Source organism: Pimephales promelas, chromosome 11 (genome assembly GCF_988280905.1).
Source record: "Pimephales promelas chromosome 11, fPimPro1.hap1.1, whole genome shotgun sequence".
NCBI classification, from domain to species: Eukaryota; Metazoa; Chordata; class Actinopteri; order Cypriniformes; family Leuciscidae; genus Pimephales; species Pimephales promelas.
In genome coordinates this window covers 3,309,062-3,329,240 of record NC_142779.1, presented here as the reverse complement: position 1 = coordinate 3,329,240, position 20,179 = coordinate 3,309,062, and the positions used below count along the sequence as shown (strand labels likewise).

At 36.9% G+C, this 20,179-nt stretch overlaps 1 protein-coding gene across 1 annotated transcript in view; it reads right to left on the bottom strand.

The window, feature by feature from the left end:
* Nucleotides 1-16,769: 16,769 nt before the first annotated feature.
* The window catches only part of bcl2l11 (BCL2 like 11), a 43,534-nt gene continuing 40,124 nt past the window's right edge, over nucleotides 16,770-20,179 (bottom strand). Inside the window, exon 4 of the mRNA XM_039671721.2 lies at nucleotides 16,770-19,677. Coding sequence (XP_039527655.1) covers nucleotides 19,561-19,677 — 117 coding nt within the window. The 3' untranslated portion in view covers nucleotides 16,770-19,560. The remainder of the gene's footprint in view (nucleotides 19,678-20,179) is intronic.

The window sequence follows — 20,179 nt, the reverse complement described above, 5'->3', positions numbered from 1 at the left end:
AGAATTGCGATTATTTCTCAGAATTGCGACTTTATATCTCGCAATTGCGACTTTATTTCTTAGAATTGCGACTTTATATCTCGCAATTGTGACTTTATTTCTCAGAATTGCGACTTTATATCTCGCAATTGTGACTTTATTTCTCAGAATTGCGACTTTATATCTCAGAATTGCGACTTTATATCTCGCAATTGTGACTTTATTTCTCAGAATTGCGACTTTATTTCTCGCAATTGCGACTTTATTTCTTAGAATTGCGACTTTATATCTTGCAATTGCAACTCTATTTCTCAGAATTGCGACTTTATATCTCGCAATTGTGACTTTATTTCTCAGAATTGCGACTTTATATCTCAGAATTGCGACTTTATATCTCAGAATTGCGACTTTATATCTCAGAATTGCGACTTTATATCTCAGAATTGCGACTTTATATCTCAGAATTGCGACTTTATATCTCAGAATTGCAACTTTATTTCTCAGAATTGCGACTTTATATCTCGCAATTGCGACTTTATTTCTCAGAATTGCGACTTTATATCTCAGAATTGCGACTTTATATCTTAGAATTGCGACTTTATATCTCAGAATTGCGACTTTATATCTCAGAATTGCGACTTTATATCTCAGAATTGCAACTTTATTTCTCAGAATTGCGACTTTATATCTCGCAATTGCGACTTTATTTCTCAGAATTGCGACTTTATATCTCAGAATTGCGACTTTATATCTCGCAATTGCGACTTTATTTCTCACAATTCTGACTACGTATCTCGCAATTGTAAGATAAAAAGTCGCAATTAATTTTTTTCAGTGGCGGAAACAAGCTTCAATAGATTAAAACTAACTTTAGCTGGAAAATAACTTTATTCTAGAGCTGTCATAAAGCCAAAACAATCTCTGTTACTGTAATTTCCCATTATCACTGTAAAGAAGCTTTGGAACAATCTACATTGTTAAAAGCGCAATATAAATGAAGATGACTTGACTTGACTCCTGAACCAAAACAACCAGCTTTTGCTGCTTCACCCCATGTCATAGCCGTTCTATGTCAACAATATCAACGGTGAAATGAATCTGCAGCATTCAGGTGGTACAAGAGCTCTGAGATGTTTATGTTCAGTATTATTTAACGTTATATGCTTTGGGACATGAGGTGATTTAACGCCGTTTCTCGTGACGTTTTGTGCGTTCGTGTGTTTTGAAAGAGGCGTGGCTTTGAAGGGAGGGTGGGATCTTATGCTTTCAAAGCTCAATTACTATTGCTAGCCTCTCTGAAATGGCATACCCTACCTTTAATTCTATTGAAAATTCAGTTGAATAGAATTAATTTTTAAAGCACTTTAATATGTTTATAAACTTTTTATAAATAGTTGACTTCATATGTAGATTTTTTTTCGTGTGCAGTTTTGTCGTGGTGATTTTTGTGTGGTTGCATTTGGGTGTAAAAATAGTTTTATATGTTTTGATGCGTTTTCTGCAGCAAATCTGTTAAGCAGAGCAATGAAAGTGATTTCAGGTAACCCGTTACGTTTTCTCTTGCATTTCCGTGTAACTTAAAAACAGTTGACGTGCGAAATGCAGCAGTAGCAAGGGTAAACAACACCTTTAAGATGCTAGGGAGAAACCAAGAAACCTCCTCCTGTAAATGCTGGCTGTAAAGGTACAGAAGATGGTGTTGTGTAAATGTCCTCGGGCCTGCTGTAGTGTTGCTACTTCCTGAAGGGGATTTTTCAGGAGGGGTTGAGCTCGAGCGGGTGAAAGGGCCTATAGGATGACTAACTCTCCCTGGAAAGTACACAGATCTCCTGGAGGTTGAGGGGCCGGACCGCAGGTGTGGCAGGAGTTAACGTGCCGGGCTGAGGATTGGGTTAGGATGGTGTTTACACATCGAGGATACAGCTGGAAAACTTGGGATTGTATTTGCACACTAAAAAATGGATGCCTTTGGACAACTTCCTGAACTTTTATGAGGTTACACAGTTAGTGTTTGGTCAGCACGTGTTATTAAAGGGTTAGTTCGGCCAAAAATGAAAATTATGTCATCGGTTACTCACCCTATGACTTACTTTATTCTCAAGGCAAGATATATAGGGCAGGCAAACACTTTTTTTTCAGGAAGTCTTGTGGCTTTACTTTTAAAGTGTGCATATTGGGATATATGTTGCCCAATTTACTTCCATTGCAAGTGTTATTTATTATTTTTTTTTTGCTTATATTTTAAATAAGGTAAGGTAATTCTAACATTATAGCAAACGTTGGTCACATTTAAAATCTTTGAATGCCTCCGTATTAGACAACAAAATACCAAAATACATTTTGGGCTATTTGGCTTCTCATTTTGAATGTTTTCAGAAAGCATTTATTATATTGCACGTTATCTATTTGCATCTGTAGGTTTCAGTTACAAAATACATCTTTTTGTTAAATGAGTCAGATATCTCGACTTCAACACCACTGACACAGCACACCTTACAGATTTACTCCTCTCTATATTCTGAAGGTTTTTAACAGCATTTTAGTCCTGAAAACATGATTTTTTTTCGGGCTGTTGATTATTTTTTGATTAATGAAGTTTTAAAGAAGAGATATCTATGGAAGCTTGTTTCCGCCAGAGAATGAAAAATAAAAAAGGTAATTGCGACTTTTTATCTCACAATTATGACTTTATTTCTCAGAATTGCGAGATAAAAAGTCACAATTGCGTGTTATAAAGTCACAATTGCGAGATATAAAGTCGCAATTGTGAGTTAAAAAGTCAGAATTGCGAGATATAAAGTCAGAATTGCGTGATATAAAGTCAGAAATGCATGATATAAAGTCAGGATTGTGAGATATAAAGTCGACATTGCAGGTTATATAGTCAGAATTGTGAGATTTAAACTCTTCTGAGGGGGGAAAAGTTAGTCTTTTTTACCCCCTTGGCCTGATAACTCGCAATTTCAAGATTTATCTCACAATTCTGAGAAAAGATGTCTGAATTTCGACATATAAACTCGCAATTATGTGTTATAAAGTCAGAATTGCGAGATGTAAAGTCACAATTGTGAGAAAAAAAGTCAGAATTGTGAGATAAAAAGTCGCAATTCTGACTTTGTACGCAATTCTGACTTTTATATCACGCAATTCTGACTTTGTACGCAATTCTGACTTTATAACACGCAATTCTGACTTTATAACATGCAATTGCGACTTTATATCACGCAATTCTGACTTTGTACGCAATTCTGACTTTATAACACGCAATTCTGACTTTATAACATGCAATTGTGACTTTATATCACGCAATTCTGACTTTGTACGCAATTCTGACTTCATATCTCACAATTGTGAGATAAAAATGTGCTTTTATTTATTTATTCATTCATTTTTTATTGGGTGGCGGAAACAAGCTTCCATAGATATCCCTCTGCAAAGTATCAACAATTTTGAATCTGACTTTAGCCAGTGATCAGTTTTCTGTTCATCAAATGTATGCAAATGAGAGCATATTAAATTGATAATGCCTCATTTGCATGTTTAAACAAATGAGAAAAAAGTATTTGTTACCCTGTTTGCCAGGGAAAGGAAACTGAATATTCACACCGTTTTGTTTGTTTTTTGCCATGCGATGTGAAAGACGAGGGGGTTTCAAGCTGAAAAAAAATCTAAAGTCATGCATTTTTGGGTGAACTAATCCTCTGTTATACTCGCAGCAGAAGCTCCTACAGGTGGCATCTTGCAAACCAAATCAAGATTTTCTGAGTGAAGCAGTCCAATAATGGTGATCAAAGCTGGGTGTTTATTCTTCTGAAGGAATTGGTTGACACACATTTTCCATGACTCTGGCCAGCTCATGTGTTTGTCCTCCTTGCCCTGTATAGAGACACACTCCGCTTAAAGAGTCACTGCTGCCCCAAACCCCCCTTCCTGGAAACAGCTGCATGCTGAGAGAAAGACGGAGAGAGAGAGAGACAAAGGAAAAAAAAGGAAGGCAATAAAGTAGAGGGCTGGATGTATTTATTTGTTTTTGGTCTAGATTACCAGCAGCACTCAGTTTCTCTTCCCACTAACACTTTACCATGAGAAGTCCCCGGTCAGAGTTAAAGTCCGGCGCTACGGTAAACGCAACCGCACTGATGCACGCATTGTGCGAGTCTTTATTTGTCCCATCTGTCTCGACACAAGGAAGTAAAACTGCACAATATACTGCAGTGCTTCTGTTTGACTTTTTTAACGGCAGATACTTTTGAGATATGGTGTGTTTATTCCATCACACATCTAAATGAATCCCAGAGCAGACCTGCGAGTGCAGCTGCTTCGTGACTTAAAGGGGTTTTTTTTTAGATGCAAGCGTGTGAGGAAAGATAGATCAGAAGGAAAAAGACAAGAGAGAAAAAAATTAGCGTTGCAATGCATGGTGCCTGATATTTTGGGGACTTTTGACATTTCGTATTCAAATGAAAAGATCAAAAAGATCCGCATACACTGGCACCAAAAGTATTAGATGCATCTGTTCTATTTACTTCTATTTTTCCCCTTCATTTCAGCTTAGTGTCTTTTAATCAGCTGGTGTTTTGATGATTTTTAGTGTATGCATGGATTCAGTTGTCCTGTAGGTTCACACAGGTGTTGTTTAGAGAGTTTTTTTTCTCTCTTTAAAACTGAATGAATGTTTTTGTTTATGTAAAGTGTAGCCTACTTGTGCCATCTTTCTTTCTATTGTCTAATTCAAAGGCATTCAGAGATTGCCAATGCCAAGTTGCGATAATGTTATAATTGGGGCAAAATAATTTTGATTCACCCCTATGTTTTAAAATATAAGCAGAAAAACGCCCACTTACAATGGAAGTAAATTGGGCAACATAAATGTTAAAAGCACACGAGACTTGAATACCACACCTACACTGTTCACTGAAAAAAAAAAATTGAAGTAGGATTTACTTGAAAAAAGCTAGGCAACTTTTTTCACTCAGAAAATGCTAGTAAATTTACAACGATTTGCCAAGTAAAGCCTAAACATATTTATCAGTAGCTTTAATTAGAAATCTTTAAGTTAAATTTACTTGGAATATGGAATTAAGTAAACTTTACAGAAAATAAGTCATTTTAACGTGGCTGGTAAAAGATTGATTAATATCGATTTAGTTGAAATTTCCTTTGCCTTTGCATTACATTTCACTAAAACAATAATATTGAATTTTATTAGTCATTTATGCTTAAGTAATTTATCATGTCAATACATCATGTCAGATTTTAAGCATCATGTGAATGCAAAGACCTCAATACACAATGCCGGTAACATTTAATGGGTCGTTTTTGTGTTTGAATGCGTCATTTTGAGCAAAAAAATACTCGAAATGTCACAAAATGGCAATTTACTAATACTGACAATAAAAATCAATGATAAACAGTGTAAATACAACTGGAAACCAGTGAAAATTATTAAATTATACAAGGTCGAGTGCATGATGGGAACCCCAGTATCAGAAAAGTTGAGTAATATTTACTTAATTTTATTGAGTTGATATTTACACTTTCATTTCAACTCGCTTGAATTAAGTACTGATATGGCATTTCCTTCGTTTTTTAATTCTTGCCTGGACTAACTTTGTCATGTAAATTACATTGGTTTTTTTTCAGTAGTATTTACTTCACCAAAAAAAATCATTTTTTTACAATGTATTTTAAAGTTGCCAGGTTTTATGGTGCATTGATTTCTTGATTTTATATGAATTGAAGACTGTTGAAATGATCTTCGACCAGATCATAGCCCTAACAAACAATTCGTGGTAATATTATTGAACAGTTTTCTTCATATGAATATTTGGGTGGTTATATAGACTGTTTGTTATGTTGGTTTTCTCACATCAAGTTGTTCTAGATCGCAGCAGAGGCTACATTTTTTTTGCGAAGGTTAAAAGTATTTGTGTAAATCAGAAGATTTAAACATTTTTTTGAGAGCATGGTATGGAAACCTGACTGTCCAATCAAAAGCAAAACGTACACGACTAGTACATACAGCTCTAAAAATTACAGGCCAGGAAGAGATACGACCTATACATGAGTTGTATAAGGTATCGGTTTTAAAACGAGCTAAAAAAAATTGCTTCTGATGAGAATTTTAAACGCGTCAATATAGGATTTTTTAAAACTCTTTTGTGCAAAATACAATTATTGAATAGAGAATTCCAAAACTGAGATTAGATTATTATACTGTAAGTTTTTTATATATATATTTTGGTGTTGTTTATTTCTTAACTTTGTTTTGCATTGTGTTATGTATGTCCAATGATGAGTTCAGACCATGTCAAATCTCCCAGAAATGGGACAAGTATATTCAACTAGAGTGATAGAATTATTGTGAAGTTATGACTAATATTACTTTGAAATATTTCAGACCCTGTCATGGCCACTTACAGCTGGTAAACCACAGTCACTCTCACATGATATGCACAAGGAAGCATATTCATGGAGTAAAATCTGCCCACAGGAATGACATCTGCGATGCACGACTAACATCTCGAGTAGCTAGCAGCAGTCCGACCACTGAAAGGACCATTTAAAACACATTACAGCTCAAATAACATTTCTTTAAGGAAGACACAAATATTTCTGCTTTTAAAACCTGAATTACAAGACCATTTAATCTCATTGTAGCTGCTGCATAACTTAAACAGATACTTCAGGATTTAGCATTAAGACCTGTAGTATTTTCGAATTACCATGCTTTCCCCCCTCATATCCCCCTGAGACGAGAGATTTATGTATTTTTTTGTCTGGAAAAAATCCTCAGATGATGCAAAAAGCTAAAGACTACAGTCAGTAGTAGGGTCTGTCCCGCATGTTCTCAACCCGATCTCACTCACAGAATGAACACATAGTGTCGGCCATCTTTTTTTGGAAGCTAAGCTAGCAGGAGAAAGCTGAGTCGTAGGGGTTACCATCCTCTTTTTCCCGGACGTGTCCGGCCGTCGATGTCCGGGATTCAGCTTTTGCTTTCTGCAGTCGCCATTCATTGTTTACATGCACAGCTTTTGTTTCAATCTAACTGAATTCATTCTGATTGGTGAATCTGAATGTAGTGTTTACATGAGCGCTAAACAAGTGATAGGCTGATGTGTGTTTTAACATTGCTAAGAAAATCCCCGCTCCTCCGTGAGAGATACGAGACCGGTGCGTCTCCCAGGCGTCGCTCGGCTATAATCACGCCACCGGCCTCGCGCCGTTCTCCCGCGGCCCTCACTCGTCCCGCTCGCCACAGTAGAACGCAAAAGCCGAATCCCGGACATTTTGGGCGATCTCGAAACACATTTTCGGGCAGACTCATCGCGGAGACTCACTAGTAGCCTAGACTTGTTGTTTAACTACTGCGCTCTGTTACCGGTAGGCGTGGCCTCCTAGGGCAGCGAAGCAAGTGCATTCTGGGAGTTGTTGTCTTTCATCCACATAAGACAAAAATACATTTTCTGGCTTTTCTCAGTCTAGAAAGCTCCAAATTCAAAAATAATTTCACATTTATTCTACATAAATGACCCATTTTAAATTCCAGAGGTGAAGTATCCCTTTAAACGTATAGGTTACTCAAAAATTACTCGCCTTCACATCGTTCCATCGATCTGTGGAACACAAATTAATTTTTTTTTAATGAAACCTGTGAGATTTCTGTTTCTTTATTATAAGTTTATTAACCCAAAACTCTGACGCTTGAAAACGTTCATTCATAAAGAGATGATTAAACTAATCCAACTGAGTGGTTTAATCCAAGTCTTCTGAAGAGACACGGTCGCTTTATAGAATGAACAGATTGAATTTAGGCCTTTATTCATATGGAAACATTGATCAGCGAACAATGTGTACAGCATTCAAATGTTGGTAAACGTTTGTTTGTTAGTCAAGCGTTTATCGGTTTATGTTTGCTGATGTGAATTTAAGCCTGTTCATTTTGAGTGAACTGTCCCTTTAAGCATGAGTTTTTGCTGTAAAAAACAACTGCCTGAGTCAAAATGATTGTGTGTGGTGTAGATATATATATATATATATACGCTATATATGCTTCAAATGCTGTCAGTAGCTTAATATCTATTAATTCAGCAACATTCCTATACACAGGGACTGGATATCAGCAAAAGTGTACTAACAGTTAGTCCATCGCCACCCTGACTAATGAATATTATACAGCTAGAACTAGTACAACTGCATATTTATCTGATGAGCTGCCACTTTTTCTTTCAGTCACACTTTCCTTGTGAAGACAATGACTCTCCATGGTGTGTCTACCCACTAATGGTGTGTTTTAGTTTCTTTTTGTTGAAAGGCCACTGCAGGTGATGCCATTAAGTCTACGTGACAGGGCAACCGTAGCGTTTATTCACATTCGGAAGGTTTTTCAGAGTCTGCACTTGTGCAACACTTTCTGTAAGTGACCTGTGACCTACTTCACTTCTCATAAAGCATAAAGATAAAACACGATGAACAACATACATGGAATGTCGTCACACACAAAACCGAATTTCCCCTATTACCTCACGATTCATTATTATTTGATTTTAATTATTGTTTTAGATAATCTATTACAATGATATATGCAGTGTACTGTATGTGCCTATCATGTCTTAATAAAATACATGAAAGATGCGGAAATCACATTCATTTTCCTTTCTCTCAATTTTTAATTTCACTATTTTCATTTCTGACGAAATTTGCTGCACTTCTAACATGAAAATGTTTGTTTTGTAAAGAAATATTACACGTGTTTCTCCCCTTTTTCTCTAATCAACGTGGTTCAAACAAAACGTATTATTATTAATGGGTTTATGCTTGTTGTTTCCTCTGTGTCTAATATAACTACATCTTGTTTTGTAAAAATGTCCTTTAACAAAAGCCACTTCCTTAATGAAATCGTCCTCCAGGAAGTGACATTATTTTGGAAGGAAAACAACAGCATCACAAACATCAGTAAATATAAGCAATGGATTTGATGAACTATGTGATGTGTGTGGGGTATTATAAATCGTTTAAAATATACGTTTAATTCTGACTTTGTGGCTAATTCAAGTTCTTTCTAGGAACCAATTTATTTTTTTTGAGTTTGTTTTGAGTAAATAAAACATGTAATATATCATAGTAGCTAAATAAAGAATGAAATAAAGCTCAAGTGCCTGTCTGAAATTTCTTAAATATTTCCTTTATACTTTAACTCACAAGCATATTAGTATTTTTAAACAGATACAGAAGAACAGCAATGACCTGCTACTGTTCATCTTCTGCCATACATTAATGCACGAATCACTACGCATCACGTCAACTATTAAAGCGTGAACTGTCTGCTGTAAACCTGATTAGAGCCCGACTGATAAAGGATTTTGAAGGCCGATACCGATACAAATATTTGATGGTTTTAAAATCCGATATTCCGATATATTATTATAATTCAGAAACACGCAACAAAACATTAACAGATTTCCCTAACATTAGTTATTTGTAGTTATTTTTGACTTTTAACTTGTTTATTTTATTGTCACAACAGAACAGACTGATGATAGTGACATAGTCAAGGCGAGCATTTGAGCTTATAAAACTTTAAAAAAAAAAATTTTTTTTTTTTAAATGAGCGCTCATTTCGCTTGATAAGACCCTTGTTCATTGTCTGGAATCATTTAAAGCCCTTTGAAGCTGCACTGAAACTGTCTTTTGGACCTTGAACCGTTTGGACCCCATTGAAGTCCATTATATGGAGAAAAATCCTGGACTGTTTTCATCAAAAACCTTAATTTCTTTTCGACTGAAGAAAGAAAGACATGGACATCTTGGATGACAACATGGGGGTGAGTAAATTATCAGCAAAAGTTTTTTTTTAAAGTGAACTACTCCTTTAAATATGTTTTAAAGCTGAGCATCCTCAAACAGAACAGCGAAAATAATTTTGCAGTTCTTTACGTCACGATCACATGCTGTGCCATCTCTCTGACAGTAAGGAATACAGACGGAACAACACAATATACTGTTTAAATCTTAATCTGTTTTTGTTTTTTTTTGCCCTATGATGAATTTATTTCCACATCCTGACAGTGTTCTGATACTGGAGCACGTGCTTTTCCACCCGCATGCAGCCTGATGCAAACTCCTCCAGTGCATATGGAAACTGCGACACGGGCTGCCACTTCAAACGCATGCCAAGATAAAAGCCCCGAAAGAAGAGCATCTTGGCTCAGTGTGTGTTTATATCTCATTCAGAACTATTGCAAAAATCTCTCTCTCACACCAGATCCTCCACAACCCTCACCACAATCCTCATGTAGATCACAGTTTCTTGATCAAACTTCAAAGTCAACAACTGAAACAACATCCCATTTCAGCTGACATCATCATGACGGCATGGGCGGGGAAAATAACCACTTCCCCCTGAACACCTGTGTGCTGCGAGCGGTGACCGCCACATGAAACATGCTCATGTTTTTCCTCCCAAAACCCCAGATTCCCAAATTAACCTGGTTGGGAAAAAAAGAAAAAGGAACGTTTATTTAATGGAAAAGTGCATTATTCACTCTCAGAAAAAAAGGTACAAAAGATGTCACGGGGGCGGTACCTTTTTAAAAGGCACACTTTTGTACCTAAAGGGTGCATATTGGTACCTTCAACCATGAGGGTACCAATATGCACCCTTTAGGTACAAAAGTGTACCTTTTGAAAAGGTACCGCCCCCGTGACATCTTTTGTACCTATTTTTCTGAGAGTGTTTAATCTAAATGATTTATCCGTGCACATCATTATTTTTGTTAAATTCATGTTTCGTAATCTTGAGACAAAACAACTTCCCTTCCCTCTTGCAGCATCTCTGTTTACTGGCATGTGGGCGGGGCAAGCTGTCACTCACATGAGATCCACCAATAGCAAACCACAACCATCCAATCAAATCCCTCTGGACAAAATCAAGTCCCGCCCTATATTTCTTCTTGTTCGAGAAGCCGTTTCATTCTGATATACATCACAATAGGGCGGAGAAGACATATTGTGCTGAATTATAAGGTATTAGCTAGCTCACAAACGATGTATTAAATGCTGTTTGAGTAAAGCAGTATTAAACAGTCTTTACATAACATCCTCAAACTAAGCAAAAGCTCCACTCTTCAGCACAACGGTAACCCAGAGAAATTGAAATCAACATAATTGAACATTAAACACTGTCAGGTCTCATTTTCTCATCTTCTTAAAAAAATACTACAAGTAATACTTAAGAAATTAAGTCGCTTGCAAGGCATGCTGAGCTTCTGTAACATCAACAGATACTTTTTTTGGTTCACATTTACTCTAATCTAGAGAATTTTAGAGAATTACCAAACCCGAAGAAATCAAGTTAAGAAGAGAAACAGTTATGGAAGATTATTTTTGTCATGGAATAATAAAAAAAATAACAAAGGTAATTTTGATACATCGTCTGCAATTCTGATTTTTTTTTTTCAAGATTATAACTGGCAAATCAGACTTTTTTTAATCAGAATTGTGAGAGTTTATAAGTAAATAAAAGCCTAAATTAAACCTGTTCCTAAAGTGATTGTGTCTCTTTTATAAAATTTGGACTAAACCGCTTGATCTTTTTATTAACTTTTTGAAGCGTCACAGTGGTAGTTGCATAGGCTGTCAATGGAGGGTCAGAAAACATATTATAATAGAAAACATATAATATTGTGGTTGTTTACTGCCATGATCTCCATCAGATCAAGCTATAATGTAGACACAACTCACAGAAAAAAAAATCAACCCAAAAATCGACTGAACACAAAGGTTTCGGCCAGCTGAGCTGATAAACATGTGAAGGTGATTGCATGATGGAAATTCTCTATGTGCATGGAGTCAATAGAGGAAGACATTTGTCTGGGGTCTAAACCACAGTATCCTGAATGTACAGCCCCTTTTCTGCAAAGGTTTATCTGCGTACACCAAAAACACACAGCACCTGTGAGTATGTGTGCCCTTCCAATGAAGTCTGTACATTTCCTGAAAGATGTGGTTTTTACAGTAAGGGGGGGGGGGGGGGGGGGACCAACAATGAACAGCGGCTGGAACACAGCGTACCGTTTGAGAACCGTGCTAGGATGATGAATTGAGTTTGAAACAGGGATACATGTCAAAGCAAACAGAATTTGCATCTGTTTGCATTGAGATACATCACTTTTGACAGATCAGCCGCCTGCTAACAGCGCAGATGAATTCTCCGACAATCAAATGAAATGAAGTGTGACATAATGTGAGTTTTAAAGAATGTATTCTCTAATACTTCTGGAGAGTATTAACAGAACAAAACCACAACAACAACAAAAATAACAATAAAAAAAAGTTATTAGACATTCATTCTGATGTTTTAAGAAACGTTGTTCAAAATGTTTCAATACTGGTCAGTGTCTTTCAGATTTGATCCTGAAGTCATTATAGAGAAATGATGACTGAGCATAATGTGAGAAATTTGCAGTGCGCACTAGTATAACAATGAAGCATTTAAATGAATGTAAGTCCATCTATTTATTTAGTCATGTGGAGGATTATTTATGGAACTTACTTATTAAATAGTTCACCCAAAATGAGAAGTTGCTGTTAATTTACTCACCCTCAAGCAATTCAAGATAACTGTTTTCTTAAGTACAGCCTCTCAGATGTTGCTGAATTCTTGATGAATCATAAAATGTAAGTTAATTTGAAAGTCAAAATAACATATTGCCTACAGGCAAAACAAAATTAATACCTGTGGCTATTCTGATGATATGAAGCATTATCCCTGAATGAATCAGGAGCAACAGTATTAATTTTGTTTTAAAGTGATGTGAAACGATCTAAGCAAGAAACTGAACATTATTTACAACATTATTACCTGTAATGTTCCAGAGAATCATAAAAGCAAGTGGAACAATAGTAAACCCTCTTTAACTTGTTTTAAAAATGAATTTAAGATTTATTTAGTACCCATTAAACACTTATCCAAAGATAATCAGTCCCTCTGTAAACTGTACAAAAACATGTATGAGTCTCTTTCTTTCTAATTTGTCTTTTTTTGTCTAAAATTTATTTATTTATTTTTTTCCTTGTAATTTGTAACCCCCTTAAATGTTTGAATTTTGCTTTTGATTATTGTATTAATTATGCAATTGTTTTTTCGTTTGTTTGTTTTTGTTCTATGAACCTATATGTAAGCATTGGCGTATATGCACTGATATATGAATGGTTTAATTTTGTATGCATAGTATTGTTCCCTATTTGAGTTTGTAAATTGATACTAAAAAAAAAAACAAAAAAACTCTGAAGCGCGAGTTTCCTGTCGCATTATGACGTACGCGCGTGAGAAAGAGAAGTGTTTGTTGTATAAATAATTCGTATGTAACACGCAAGCAAAACACCAATAGTTTAAAGTTAACTACTGTAGTTGTGAATGTAAGATAAAAAAAAAGCAACACACGCGATCTCCCTCTCTGTTGTAAACAAACTGCGTCAACGTCACAGTTACGTCACTGCGCTAGCTGGAGGCAAAACAAAGTGAAAACTGGAGGCGGCCAATGCAAACCAGCACAGACTCGGCTACATAATAAGGAGCTTGAATTACTTTTATTATTATTAAATGTCATCTTATGTGTTGTTTGGTGCAAGTATGAATGAAAAATGAATATGCTGTATCTGGATTTTTTATTTCTTGAAAATATTCACATGATTAAAATCGCACCGTAATGACACTTTACATTGTCGTCTTCTCTGGCCTGGTTCGGCAGAACTGCGGATCATACACACAAGTCTTGTACAGGACCAATCAGCACTATTGTCGACTGTGTGTGTCTGACGTGATTTAACTGTTGTTCCATGAAAACACGGAAAGCTGTGAAGTGATAAATTAGGTTGTTTCTTCTTTGGGTTGACATAAACATCATAAAAAGGTAAGCAACAGGACGGACCGCTTTTAGTCTCCGCATATTTGTCCACCGACTGCACCTGTGCTTGTGGACTAGTGCTCATAGACATATACACTAGACCTCACCTTGGATACGGCAGTTCATTAGAACGAATGCGTCAATAGAGCCGCCATCTTGAAACAGGGGAGCCCCTCCGCTTTAATGCATCAGCGTCAATGTAGTAGACACAGGTCTAACGCAAATAAAATCACCATAAATCATCATGAATGCGATTTTTCTTGTTTTTTTGGTTTGTTCCAACGGTCAGACATGTATTTATCATTGATTCCAGAAAGAAAAAAAAATCTTTTTTTTATTTATTTTTTTTTAAAAACATTCTTCCTAGTTCAGATTTCATCCGTGAACTTCATACCCAGACAGCAAACTGACATTGAATCAACGTGGAAACGACGTCTCTCATGACTGAAACAACGTTGATTTTGCTCATTGAATTAACGTTGAACCAACGTCAGACGCGGCATTCTTCAAAGCTAAATGAAAATCGAAAATTGGTTTGCTTTCATAACGTTGAAACAACAACGCGTTGATTTTAAGTTGATTTTCCGTTAGTTTTGAAAGAATGACGCGTCTGACGTTAATTCGATGAGCAAAACAACGTCAGATCAACGTTGTTTCGATGTCATATTTCCACGTTGATTCAATGTCAGTTTGCTATCTGGGTACGCTGCACAAAAGTCCGCCACCATCAATGAATTCGAAGTAGGCCTAAAGGCAGAGATAGCAGCGTTACCTAGCCACTTCCTATGACAAGACCCCTGTTCCAAGATGGCGGCGGTTTTGACGCATGCTTAGAACCCCCAGGTGAGGTCTAGTGTATATTGCTATGACTAGTGCTAAGCACCGGTAAAAAGTTAACCCTACTTCCGGTCTCGGTCGCCATCTTGTGACAGAAAGCTCGCGCTCAAGAAGAACCGTCTGCAGAGGCTGTGGATAACTCAGGTAATAATGTTGTCAATAATGTTCAATTTCTTGTACATATCGATTGTTTCGCTTCATAAGACCACAATGTATTTTAGAGAGCCATTGGTATTGATTTTGTTTTGCCTGTACGCTTTTTTTTACTCTTAAAGTGACGGTAGCTGTTGGCTTGTTTAGACTTAGAGGGTTTTCACCGACATCACATTCTGGGCGGTAACCCGGATGAGCCGCCATTATGGAGGCACTCGGATGTAAACAATAGCGTGGACTCCACTGTTTATGTACAACTGAACACATTGTTACACTAAAAAACACCGAAAAAACCCGTGGTAGGTGCGAAATCTTATAGAGAATGACTTATCAAGCAGGAGAGCGCGCAATATTTTGACAAACTAAAGTTAATGTGGTAAAGGTCCGAACGAGCTAGCTTCTCTCGCCCGTAATGCAATTCTTCCTTCTATTTCTTCTGACAGGCTACTTTCAGATTGTCAGCCTAGAAAAGCACATGAAATCCGTTTAAAACTGCATCAAGACGTGGTTTGAAATCCTATTCAAATTCCAGGACACATGCCTCAGTCTGAATCACATATCCATGTTGTAAAAATGAAATAAGAAAACATCTCTATTGCAAACGCAAACCCCTCCATCAGTGTCAATGTCAGTGCCTTATTGCCCGAGAGCTGCGTGAATCACAAATCGGATCTGAACAGTTGCGATAAATAGTTGTGGACATCATTTTAGATCAATTTCCAATCGGATACAAAGATAATAGGATTTGGACTAGCAGTGTGAATTTAGCCATAGTTAATACGTTAACATTTTAGCCACAGTCTAAGCTTCATTTACACACATGTGATGTGGCTGATGAGCTGATGCTGTGCCTCTCTCACCACAAACGCTGTATTGAAACTAAGTCATTCTTTAATCTCGTTTGCTTGAGAATTTTCCCTCACATCAAAGATAAATAAAGTGCAACCTTTTATCATTCTGTGCTGCAATTTGTTTTAAACTTAGCAACAAATAACATGGCTTTCTCTTTAAAAATGGATGACTAAATATATCATGTGACATTATTGAGAGATTTTATTCCCCCAGACTTCATCATTAGAGACATGTCACTGCATGGCTAACTGAGTCATGCTAAAGTTAGACAACTAAAATACTCAATAAATCCTTCCTCCTTAGGGCACGTGCAGTCATGTGACCACACACTGGGAGGTGATTGGCTGAATGCAAACTATGGAATTATGTCACAGTTTGTGCCAAGTGGAAGGTACCGTACTTTCCATGCTCTGCTGAAGAGCATTGATAGGCCACTCAGTTGAGGGAAGAGAGAGTTTCCAGATCTCACACAAACAAAAAAAGGCTTTGTAAAATGTGTTGCAACATTGACCAAGAGTTTTTCCACGCAGGACAGGTTGCACCTAATCATCTCACCCATAAAAGACTTTCAATTATGTAACCCAATAATTGTTGTCAGGTTTGAAATGATCATCAATCTGACCAGTCATGACAAAATTCCTTTGGGAAAACATTTTTACAGTGCGCAGTTAGAACAATAAAGCATGCATGTATTTTAAAAATGAAAAGTAATCTTACTGTAGCATATGAAACATGCAGTTTGTGTTGCTTTAATCTTTTATTTTCTTAATTTTTATATGAAAGTTACGTGCAATATTACTAGATCTGCTTATGTAGGCTATAGTCATGTATACAAATTCATTATCATAGCATTGCTACCTTAATCTTCCATTTCATTTAAAGTGTATTTCACGATTTTATACTGGATTCATTTTAGTTGATACCAAAATCACTTTGCGTTTTATGTTGATCCAATTTTGTCAATAAAATATTTAGTCCATCCATCCATTTTTATTAAAATATGTGGATTAATGCTCATTAAAAGAGACCGAGTCTGTATTTAGAAAGTTGAAAAAAGCGGCTTTATTTACAGCGGTATTGCACAAATTAGCACAGAAAATTTCAGTGCAAAATACAAAAAGATGCATTCAACAAACAAACAAACAAACAAAAAATAATAATTTTTAAAATTATCAAGTTCATTGTGCTACAATGTACTGGGTCCTGGGTGGTGTCAGATCGGGCAATGCGGGTGTTCAGTGCAACAGGACTGAAGAGACTCAGTCAGAGGTCCAGTGAGAAATACACAGGTTGGCCTGAAATCCTTGGATTTCCCTCGGGAAAAAAAAAGTTTGTTCTTAATGGGCTAAAGAACGGGAATGCTGCTAGAATCCTTCAGCAAAGGCAGAGAACCAAAACATGGAACATGACACAACAACACACAATGCCAGTAGAATTGAAAAACGAGGTCTTTGGTTTGAGTGGTAAACCTGAAACGGTAGACAAGCTAAACGTTATAATTTTGGCAAAGAGAAACAATCTAACTGATATACAAACAAATTCATATGATAACAGGGCCAAGTGGATTATCTAACCGACGGATATTTATTTCTTAAACTTTCAGCAATACCTTTCATGGTAGGTAGTCAACACATCTTATTTACTTAATTCTTTATATCTAAAAAACATCATTATTATACCAACATACTTGATGACTCGTCCTGAGCCTTGTGCATCATTGGTTACTGGAATACTGGGACAATGGTAAAAAAAAAAAAAAAAGTAAAGCCAGAAGAACCAATAAGCCAAAGTAAAGATGGAAGACCGGTTTGTTCAAGAAATCTACACAGGTGTATTTCCCTTAGTCCCTGAGGCTGGTTAAAGGCCAATTAGTCAAGCCAGTTTTGTAAGGCTGGTGGTGAACAGTGGTTGTAATGAGTGGGCAGTTAACTACAAGGGTTGAAAATTCATTCCCGAGTTTGGTGTAATAATAAAAAACCCTGCTCTATCACAATTGCGCTCTTAAACAAGGCACTTCAATGCAGTTTTTCAGAGAAATGACTAAATGATAAAAATCCACATAACCCCTTGACCTAAACTTAGGCATAAGCACAATCTGTTGGAACATTAATGGAATCATTAAAATGTCACTTTTGCTCTTGCTTCCCATCTCTAATTGAGAAAGGTATCTAACAAATCAAAATACCAAATGTGTTAAATTAAAATAACAAGAACGTCCGTGTTAGTTACACATACTCCCTAGTCTACCATTGCCTGTCAAATGAGATTGATTTTTACTGGTATTCTCTTACATAAAATAATTAATAAACTGTTCTAGTACCTGAAGATGTTTGTCAGACCTTTTCACATGACTCAACTCTAAACACTATTGTAATGTGACACTTTGACCTTTGCATGAAAAGCGTTGCAGACAGAGTACTGGCAAAGCGGAAAATAGTGAAAGTAAACAATAGGCTGAGTGCGTATTTGAGCCTATAACCGGAAAATGACGTATATTCACAAAACTTTAGTGCTCAGGATGCAAAGGTCAGCTGCAAAAAGGGTTAGAGTTGAAATTATTTGAATGTTACATTATGGGGTGCGCGGTGACGTTAGCGAAATTTTGCAGGCAAAAAACGTTATGTTATTATAGTGTTGCGTACAGAGAAGTCACTTTCGAACCGAGCAGCTTTCTGTCAGTTAATGGAGTGAATTTGTATGACCAACGAAAAATATTTTGTCCTCGCACGAAACTCCCGAACATGTGGACTGGATTGCTATTGAAATGACTGGCTTTCGCCTGCAAAATGTGCAGAGAAATGGTAAATGTAACCGCACTATAAGGTTGCGCACTCTAGGGAAATAATCTTTTTTTATTTGTTGTCATTTGTACTTTGCTTCAGTGCAAAATTGTAGCAGAAGTTTCTTTCAAATGATTGCGTCAGCAGCAATGCATTGAGATGGGATAAAGTATATAGTAGTGCTTACTTGCCTTTAAGCAAAACAGTATGGACTACTGAGTGAATGTCATATCACATAATTAATATTCATGAGCCAATAATGTGTCCCTCCCCCTTGTACTAAAGGTTAAGAGATAATTCGGTGCTTAATAGAGGGAAATGTTGACGCGAGTCATGTGAAAAGGCCTTTCATTATTTGGCTCGGAAGCCAATGTCAAATCCACAAATTCATCGTGCAAACGTTTTTTTTTTTATAAAATAGGTCTCTAAAATCTCTATATATATTGTTGATGTGTTCGGTCATGTTTTCTCAAATTTCATTTTCTGTTATGGGATTATTATATCATAGTTAATCTGATTTGTATAGACTACTCAGACCAAACGCAAGTGCAAACTTGGAGCCATTGAACACGTGAAGGAACCAATAAAGTCCACGCTTGACCGACTAACATCCACGTTCGTGAAATTATAAACAAGATGTACAAATTAAATACAGTAAAAAATAAATATAAAAGCCATGAAGGAAAAAGACAAGGTAAAAGGAGAGAGGGCAAACAGGCAATGAAGGCACAGTTTCTGTGGTGCAACAAAAACCTCCACGTTTAAGTCTTGTCAACACAGCATCTAATGGCTCAGCTTTCCATGTGAACGCAGGAAACTCTGCTGTGAGTCAGTTTATGGATGGCCGAGGGTTCCCAATTAATATATCCGTCCAGATCTGCACACATCCCGACAGGTCCGAAACTGTACGCCCAAACCCGGAGAGGTTGCGGAAGAGCAGCACTGCTGTTATCCCTTATTATTTACATATATATACACTCAGAAGAGGGAGGGGGGGTTGCATGATGCTACATCTTTGCAATACGTCTGCTGGGCATTCAATGTGTCAATCATCTTCTTCGCAGGAAAAACTGTACTAGACGTCCGATCAGGTCGTTCATCCACATGACGATGACGTGTTCGTTGGGAGCGTGCAGCGGGGCCACGTTGTTCCCGCCTGGACCAGCCTGAAAGGATGAAAGAGAAACAAGGTATTTAAAAGACAATCAGAGGAATAGACAAATTGCAAATCAGAATAGAGGCAAACATTGGAAATGATAGACTGATGTCATGAAATTGCGTGTGTATGACACGCCAATTCGTATTTCCATTTTTGGCGTGCTATCAATCGCTTTTCAGCGCGTTTATGAACGCCGTTGACTTAACGTTACATTACTGTATATATAAATCTATGACCAACCCCCTCCCTAAACCTACCAGTCACTGTGGTGAACACCATTTATGAGTCTTCCCTTACCATCCTAGGAAAAAAAATCGCTCCCCACATTTTGCTTCGTTTCGCTCGGACATTTCACGGCGTGTACATACACGCGGAATCACTCGGACATTAATGGCGTAGACATAGCCTGGATGCCAGCCCAAACTCCGCCCACAACATTTTTTGGACGGGAAGTTCGGTCTGGACTTGATCCATTGAGGAGTAATTATGATCGGTTCAGAAATCATCGG